Source organism: Atta cephalotes, assembly GCF_000143395.1.
Source record: "Atta cephalotes unplaced genomic scaffold scaffold00011, whole genome shotgun sequence".
Taxonomy (NCBI): Eukaryota; Metazoa; Arthropoda; class Insecta; order Hymenoptera; family Formicidae; genus Atta; species Atta cephalotes.
This window is the reverse complement of record NW_012130075.1, coordinates 5,976,381-5,986,031: the sequence shown is the minus strand read 5'-3', so window position 1 is coordinate 5,986,031 and position 9,651 is coordinate 5,976,381. Positions and strand designations below refer to the sequence as shown.

At 45.9% G+C, this 9,651-nt stretch overlaps 1 protein-coding gene across 1 annotated transcript; it reads right to left on the bottom strand.

The window, feature by feature from the left end:
• Nucleotides 1-3,560: 3,560 nt before the first annotated feature.
• On the bottom strand, nt 3,561-9,445 carry LOC105617157. Its single transcript, XM_012198726.1, is given in 7 exon segments — nt 3,561-3,673; nt 3,676-4,041; nt 4,086-4,356; nt 5,603-5,757; nt 6,352-6,486; nt 8,331-8,574; nt 9,215-9,445. Coding segments are annotated over 7 exon segments (1,515 nt in total).
• Between the last annotated feature and the right edge of the window lie 206 nt (nt 9,446-9,651).

Genomic DNA, 9,651 nt, shown 5'->3' with positions numbered 1-9,651 from the left:
TCTTCCATTAGATGGACATTAAAAAACGCCACGAACTTTTTCCCGCATCTAATATAATATGTGTATGTTGCATATATATGTTTATATTGCTACGCTATGTATCGGAGATACATATTGTGACCGTAGTCTTGATTGACAACTTCGCTTTTCTATGATCGCAACTCGACAGTCAATGATTTTACTCTGATACTCTAAGTCGGTAGTTATTTGAATTATCCGAATTTTTTCTTGATTTAAGTTGGGCGCCAGGAGTGAACGTGCCGCTTTTTATTACTTCTCTAAATCTCGACTAATTATGCTCAATATTGCTTTAATGCGATGGACTACAAGCGACTGCTCAGCCTGGACAGCAGAGGTGGGTTATTCGAAACGGGAATGAATCGGAAGGTGAGAGAACAAATAAAAACTACTTCCTCTTAATAGTAAGAAAATGACAAATATATATTTAATATTGATAAGGAAAACAGTTACAAGCATTTACTCAAGTACGCAGTTTACCGTAGTGACAATAATTTATCTCGGCGCGAATATGAGCTGGTATATAAGCGGAAATTATCGAGTTGCGTAGCACAAAATAATACAAAGAATGTGAACAAGCGATTATCGCGAGAATTATCCCAAATTCATCAATCGATCAAAGTTTATAGCAACAATCGCGGCTTTCCCAGACGTCGTAAAATGATTTTCTCTGCTCTACACGAAATGCGACTCAAACGTCGGCGTACAATACAAGATGGTGAGTTAACATACAATCACTAACGAGACGCGGCGATTTCGCTGGCGAGAGAATGACAAGTTTTACGCGAAATACAAAAATTATGTGATCGAGCAAGCGGCAAGTAGCAATTAAAAGATTAATTACTCGCGATTTTTGTACGGGCCGCAGCCTTTCGGCTCGAATTCGGCACGTGCTATGCGCTCGAGGCACTTTGTCAGAGATCGGCCGCTTTACAGAATTTTTAGGCTTATCTCACCTGCTTGTCTCTTCTCTCTTTCGATCTTTCCGTTAGCTTCTTCCGTTAACTTCCTTCGACTCGGCCTACTCTAAAGATCGATAACGCTACTCGCTAATGCTTGCTTTGCCGTGGATTCTGCGTTCTCACAATCTATCCACAGATTGTGTCACAACGTACAGTTTTTTTTAGCAGGTCCCTGCAGGGAATGCACAGGCCGCACTGCTTATCGGAAGCGAGGTCTGCCAGTACTTGATTGGCTGACAGGAGCGCCGCGTGGGCCTTTCCGCAACTTGGTGTGGAATCTGAATTTTACCCTTCTTGCCCGGGACTCTTCTCTTGCACAAAGCTATTCCTGCTTTAGGCAATTCCTTTGGTTCGAGCCCGAATCCACTGTAGTCGGCAGATGTTCTAGCTGGTTGTTCTCTCGAGAAGCTATCTCATACGTCTCAGCATCCTCCGTTTTCTCTGTAAAACAGGAGCAGCATTAAAAGGGCGCAAATAATAGGTGCAGACAAGTTAAAAAAAGCGAAATGACCTGCGCGCCCTCATTGAGGCGTAGTGCGGAGTCTCCTCGGTGACAGTCCTCTTCGGCGATCCTCTTCCCTGCTGACCGGGTGAGACAGGATTTCGATACAATTAATACATAATTACCGATCCTGGCAACGATTCTCGCAGAAAAATAATGCAAAAAAATACAAAAAGAAAAAGTAAAAATAAATTTAAGGTAGCGCATGAACCCGCACGCTTGTTGCCCGTCCTCATTGGAGCTGGAAGGACCCAGGATCCACTTAATCCGCGACGAAAAACATCACAATATATTGCATCCACAAGCGTAGCGCAACTTCGTCACGCGTTCGCAGCTAATTATCTTTCGACTCGACAGAATTTCCGTCTTTATAATGAATCTTCGTTTGACCTCACCGGAAACGCGATAGAAAACATGTCCTTACGCGACCTCTCCTGAGGGCCACACAAGATCTTGAAATATCGATAGTTGGGCGCTAGGCACGAGCGAGCATGTCACTCTTTATCGAAATTATCGAAATTATAATCGGGAGATTCTATGCGATTTTCTACAGAACTGCGAACGTCGATGGCTCTCGCAACCAGCAGTTCACCCTCGGAAGTGGCAGAGGGAGCGGTTCATGGTTAAGGATAGAGGACCGTGTGGAAAAACGGCGGCAATAAATTATACCATAATTAATAACAATAAGAGGCAACAAATATATTTGATTATCTCTTTCGTTCGTACTTGTTGATAAGATCATGACAACAGCGATTAAAATTCGTTACTTTAGCCTCGCACATGTCCCGATACGCTCTACGCGGAGAGTATTAATTACGATAACTCCCGACGGCACGAGCTCACGTAAAAATACTTTCGCAAATCGCACGAGCATTAGCCGACGTTACAATAACCGAGATAAGAGACGGTTACGGTCTCATCGCGAACATGGCGTGACCTCGTGCTCATCCGCGGGCTTCAAACTATTTTACAAAATGTCGGAAATAGATCGAGAACGCACCGACATCATGATACAAAGTTCCAATGTAATCAAGGCAAATCGGCACGCGACAAGACTTTATGAAATGACTAGGCTGTGGGGCTAAGGTGGATTCGGAAAGTAACTCTCCCGAAAATCTCACAACGAGTCATTGCGAAAGGCGACACGCTCAAGCACAAATATCGCGAAAAACTCGACGCATGACGATTCCGCGTGCCTCTCGCACGCAAAATACAACAACGATAATTACGCGTGCTTCTCGGAAATTGGCTTTACAATTTTGCGACGTTCTCATTCCGATAATTTTCTCGTAGGCCTTAGGCTCTTCCCTCCCCCGGCCGCATTCGTCCCTTTCCATAATGAAAGAGTTCTCCGAAATCCAGGAAGGGGGGAGAGGTGACCTGCGCAAAACGATAATGGCTCCAAAAAGTGAGGTGGGATAATCGTTGGCAGCCTCGCAAACACGTCTCGGGATACCTAGAACATGTCTCCTCGAGGACCTACTCTCGATCTTTTCCCATTCTACCACGCTTACATATGCTCAATTTATTCTTCGAGTCGCCTTCGAGACTTTCAGAATGCGATACGAAAACACGAAATTATTCTTCGAATCGTTAGACTTTCCGAATACGATATAGAATCACGAAAAGAAAGCGAGACGAGAAAAAAAAATTTTTCCCTTTTGCGGGATTTCTAATAGTCCTATTCGCCGAATGGTACATACAATTTGCTTCCGGTAATAGCTCACCCGATAGTCTCCCCCCCCTTTTCAAGGAGGAAAATGATACCACTAGGTCGCGATACAAACGAATGTGACGTCAAACATGACGCCAGTCATTATGCAGTTCTGAGCTCCATCACCCCGAAAAGAGAAAACCAGAAACGACGAACAACGAAAGAAAAGAAAAACGAATCACTCACCTTAGAGGAGCCAGGAAAGCTTCACGCGGGGCGTAACAAGCGAGTAGTTCTTGCCAAGATCACAGGGAAAGCGTCATGGTTTGGAAATAAATTATTGGTTTTTGCGATAAAATTTATTTGGCGATAAATGTTTGGCGATAAAAATTTGTGGTAGAGCTTCAAGTGGGTAGGTCCCTTCTCAGGGCATCGGTATGATCCGGGCGTATTCCTTCCGGCATTTAGGGCATGTCTTCCTTGTGGTTCCGGCGCGCCCGCAGTCTTAGCAAAACGGATGGTCGCGGTCATAGGAGTAGTATATCGGTGGATTTCTCGGCTGCAATTCCAGCACCTTCTCGTGTACGCCGATTCCCTCATCGTATATTCCTGTTCCGAGGCCTCCCGGGTTCTCTCCGTGAGACGGACCCCGCTGACAGCGGTTGCATTCCGGCCGTCCTCCCTCTCTCTCCGGATGGTGGGTATGGGATCTGCTGGGCCACATCTTGGGTTCGAGGTAACTCGCCTCCCCACTTGCACGGCGACGTCCCGGCTGCTGGGCCAGTCGCGAACGATGGCCCCTCCGATGTCGCTATGTCGATATTCCTTGACCATCTCTTTCGCATCTGCCGCCAGGACGTCGGATGATCCCGAAAAACACGCGTACCGCCTCCGAAATGGCGGTACTAGGACGACATGCCCAAAAACCTACATAATTGTTTGAGATTACGAGGAGTGGGATATTCCAAGATTGGCAGTGCCTTTTCCGGATCAACGGTCAAACCGTCTCTCTGTATTATAAATCTCAAATAACGAACTTGTGAACGACAAAATTCACACTTCTCAGAATTCATAATCAGACCAACGACAAAGATCTTATTTAAGACGCTCTTAAGCCATTCTAAATGCTCTTTAAAAGTAGATGTTACGATAACAATGTCGTCCAAGTTCGCGAACGCATGCGGTTTCGTTTTCGATCCGATTAATTTGTCTAAAAGGCGCTGAAAAGTCGCTCCCAAGTCAATCCATATAGCATTCATGTAAAATGATAAAGTCCTTTGCCCGGGACACTGAACTCAGTAATTTCACGACTATTTTTCGCCAGTGATATTTGAAAGTACGCCTGGCTCAGGTCTATCGTCGAAATATATTGCGCAGATCGTAAGTTGTCTAAAATACCATTCATGTTAGGTAGCGGGTAGATGTCCTTCTTCGACATGCTATTTACTTTACGAAAATATAAACAAAACCGATATTTTCCATTAGGTTTCTTAATCATCACGATAAGGTTCAACCATTCGCTAAACGGCTCTATTATTCCGGTCGCTAACATCTTATTCATCTCGTCATGGACGGCTTCCTGAACTTTCGGCGAAACTAAATAGCAGCGCTGTTTAATAAGCGCGTTCTGCCTTATATCTATTTTGTGTTCCGTGAGAGAAGTAACACCAAGGCTCGCGACAGGTTATGCATCTCTCGAAAAAGCTCTCTAAGCGTTGGTTTTGGTTGAGACTCGATTCTGGTAATCCACAACAAGCACTTACATCTTCCTCTCCAATCTCCTCGAATATATGCTACTCTCGCGACCGCTCGGTAAAATGCCACTTCGAAGACGCGAAATCCAAACTTACTCCAAAAGCGCACAAAAAATCTATTCCCACGATACAGGGAACAGCTAACTTCGAAAGTAGACAAACAGTAATTTTTCGCGACACGTCCCTCAATTGCAACGGTAGCTCAATCTCCTCTCGAATCCTTGCCACTTGTCCATTCGCGGTACGAATACGAAAATTCTCCGTGGGATTAGTCAGTAAGCCCAATCGTTGCACTATCTCAATCCTTCTGTCTCCGAAAAGAGTTCGGCTCAATCCATCAGAGCCGGCAATGAATGCTTTTCAATGAAGATGCAAAAATACGTAACAGGGGTAATTCGGAACATGGTGACGAGATATTCAAGGATCTCCTCGCCCGATTCTATGCGGGTCTCGCTCGATTTCGCAAGAGCCGCCGAACTAGCGACTCTCTTCCGCGTTTCCCAAACAAGTGGAACACGTTCTCACGGTCACATTTGGCGCCCCACAGCGAACAGTACGTATGTCGACTCTTCCCACACTCTCGCGTGATATGATCGGTTTTCTCGCAATTCTAGCACTTAACCGTCCGTACGGATCTCGCCGCTGATGTTAAGGAAACGGACGTGGACGCTTCTGTTCCCCTCGCGGCTGCGGTAGCCCGATTGCGGTTTACCTCATTCGCCGGAGCCGAATGCTCGGTCGCGCCCGATCGACCGCTTCGTTGAGGCCGACATGAGTGATAAGCCAATTCCGGGAACAAAGATTTCTCCGGCGCGAGAGGAGTCCAACGCGTCGTGCTAGCTCTGTGGCTTACCTCCAAATCAACATCTGAGGTCAAGAGCTCCAGAGTCGTAAAATCTCATCCTGAAGGAGATCCATCTAGACAGCATATTACAATGCGTAATTTAATTGTTCCGTTAAATTCCATGGCGGATTCAAACGAGCGAAAAGAGCCTGCATGCACATTAAATAATCCGGCTCGTCATCTCCCTGTTTAGGACATAAAATCTCCTCTCGTAACGCGTATTGGAAATCCGGATCGCTGAACGCCTCCGCTACGCAACAAACTGATTCCAAGTCTGCTAATCCGAACGTCGAGAGCGATAGAAAAGCGCGGTAAAAAGAATGGCAAACAAGCGAAAGAGACAAGAAAACTCACGTTCCTCTTCAATTCGAATTAAGAAGGCCTCCGCCTCACTGTCCCGCGCATCTTAAGCACTTCAGATTCCATTTACGTAGCGCGTTAATAATCTTTGTAACCGAAGCTCGCGGCGTTCCCGACGCGTCGACAGTATGCAAGGACGAAGAAGTTATAGGTGAAAGGGCATCGTGAGCGTCCGAGCGGTCCCCCGAATAATCATGGGAGAGAAGCCCCGGACTGTCCAGTCGCGTAGGTATCGCAGCCGGAAGATGCAAACTCACGGGCGCGTCCTCCCTCGGAGGATCCGCATGCACCGGTGCATCTAAGTTCGTAGCGCAACAAGCGATCGTGCAGAACGGTGATCTCCCAATTGTCTGCCCCCGATGCAAATTCTTCCCTAAGCTGCTCCGCACAGTCTATAAATCCATGAAAGCTCCGGACAGCCTATAAATCCATGAAAGTTCCAAACGCCTTTCAACCATTCCAACAGAATGCGGAAGCGGACAACAAACTGAAACGCGGGCTCGAGGGACACCGAGAAATTTCAGATTAAATTAATAATAAAAAAATTAAATCCTTTGTGAAGTATCGGGGGAAAATAATCCTCTTATTGCAGACATCTCGATATTTGTGCACGCAATAATAAGAGAAAATTTAATAACACCAAACAACCGACCTTAATTTTGAAACTATACTCTCGGAGGGATCGCTGGAAACGACCAATAGACGATAATAATAATTTTTAAGAACAAATATCGAAAGAGAGCAACAATGCACAGTGATCTCAAGGCCGTGAGAATATAAACACGCGCGCTAACAAGTCGTGAGACAATACGATACGAAACCGACAATAGAGAAGAAAAGCTTTGCGATTCTGAGACACGACAACAGCCGAGACGACAAGCGAAACTCACGAAAATCAAAGACGAATAATATTATGCGAAATTCCCGAGCTCACTCAAATAACGTCTTATACCACCGAAAATCACATTGCGAATAACATTGCTGGAAAGGAAGAAATTATCACAAATATAAATTTAAATATCATATAAGGAACGGCAGCATAAAAAAAGACATAGAAATACATCAGAGAATTACATATAAATTTAACAAAGTACAGCACACCGCTCTTCAAATTCCTCGTTCTTATTTCTTGAGAAAGAAATTCCGTTTATATACTCGAGCCCTACAGGTTGGGCACTAAATTTGCAACCGCACTCACGAGTGGGGCGCAACTTCGTCACGCGTTCGCAATTAATTCTCTCTCGACTCGGCAGAATTCCCGTCTTTATAATGAATTTCGTTTGACCTCACCGGAAATGCAACAGAAAACGTGTCCTTACGCAGCCTCTCCTGAGGGCCACGCGAGCTCGCTCTCGAAACTGATAGGCGTCAGGCACGAGCCTACTACTCTTTATCGAAATTACTCGGGAGATTCTATGCGATTTTCTACAGAACTGCGAACGAATCGACGATTCTCGTAATCAGCAGCTCAGCCTCGGAATGGCAGAGGGAGCGATTCGTGAGGATAGAGAACAGTGTGAACAAGCGAATAAGCGGCGGTAATAAATTACACCTTAATTAATAACAGTAAGAAGTAACAAATATATTTAATTAATATATTTAATAAATATATTTAATTAATCTCCGAGTCTCGTTCGTACTTGTTGACAAGGTCACGACAACAGTATGTGATCGAAATGCCTTATTTTAGCCTCGCACATGTACGCTCTACGCGGGACGTATTAATTACGCTAACTCTCGACGGCATGAGCTCACGCCATCGGAAATAGACAGAGAACGCACGTCATGATACAAAGTTTCGAAATAATCAAGGTAAATCGGCATGCGACAAGACTTCATGAAATGATTAAGGCGGACGCGGAAAGTATCTCTCAAAAATCTCATAACGAATCGTCGCGGGAGACACGCTCAGACACCGCGAAAAACTCGACGCATGACAATTCCCCGTGCCTCTCGCATACAAAATATGACAACGATAATTACGCGTATCTCCCGGATACGGCGATCTTATTTTTGTGATGTTCGTTTCACCCCTCTCGTAATCGGTAGGCCTCAGACTTTCTTTCGCCTCTGATTTTCTGCTTTTCCTACGTCCTTACGTGCTACCCGCTCGCCACAACATAAGTGCTGATTCTTTTGGGAGCACGCAGTGATCGCTCATCACAAGGGAGCCTTATTGTGTGATATAATAGGGTGCCTAATTGGTGCGAGGCTCTGCAAGCTCCGCGAATTGCACGAGCCGTGTCATCGCATTCTCGCCCGCGGAATTCGACTGAGTCGCAGCGCTTCCTTCGATCGCTCTGGAGGCCCTCCCGGATCTCAGTTTTGCGGGAGACTCGCATTTCGGTGTCAGCGTTCTCGTAGCCGTCTTCGCTTTTGATCCTGGGCGCCGACCTTCCATGAGAGGACTCCCCAAGCTCCGTCGTGGGCGTAGAGTGGCCATCCCTGGCTACTGTCCTCGCGACCTCGCCATCATGCGCCTGTAATACATGGCGATAAAACATGTCTCGAACCAAAGCATAAATATCAAAATGTGAAGCGATATCATCTGCGTGCTACCCGTCCTGTAGGATGCTGGGCGCCCCGGCCGATCCGTCCTCCGTCACTCTTCTTCCGATTTTCGATCCCGGTCATCTTCTCTCTTCATCTAGGCTCAGTGAGACGACGCAAAGTTCATAAGGTCGTGAGGAGGTCGCCAATTATCTTACCTGTAAAACTCGCGGTACGATCACGTACGAAAAAACGACGCAAAAAATTTGTGGAACGCATAAATACAACGAAACAAATACGAAATCAGCGAAACGCCACAAGATTGCGCAGATTCGTCTGCCTTCTAAAAAGTGGAAGGACTCAGGACGCCAGAGTTGCGCTGTTCGGTCGGATCTTCTGACTCTTGCGACGGATGCAAAATGTCATGTCATAATATATATACCATATATATTATACAGTAGAGATAGTCGTCGAGCTCTATAGGATTCCTGAAAATCATTCGCAGGGAATTCAACGGGTACAGCTATCATCTAGGTTAAGACCGCTGTCCCCCCTCCATATTGCGCTCCGATAAAGAGCGGAGTGGGATGGATGGTAAAACTGGGATGGGTGATGATCATCAGTACATACATCCTTCTTCGGCTTACCCTGATTGAAGTCGAGATCCAGCTGGACCAAATAAGGGCTGGTTAGACAACAACTCCCCCATTCAGTCGTAGCCGGGGACTTTAACGCCTGGTCCCCCAGTTGGAGCTCCAAACTGGTAAGTCGGAGCTGCATCGTAGAGGAGTGGACGGCCAACCTCGTGCTTCTAAACATTAAGTCAAGGAGCACTTGCGTCCGTCCGCAAAGAGAATTCATAGTGGACTTGACATGGCCCCTACTGCAGCGGCATTGGTGACTGGGTGGAAAGTAATCATGGAGGGAGCATTGCGATAGTGGGAGTATGAATTTTGTAATCGGAAGTGCATTATCAGAGACTGCCTATAATTATTAGAGACTGCGCTTTCTATGTAAGTAGCGCTGCAGTATATATCTATATACACTGTGTCCTTTTTAAGTATCTA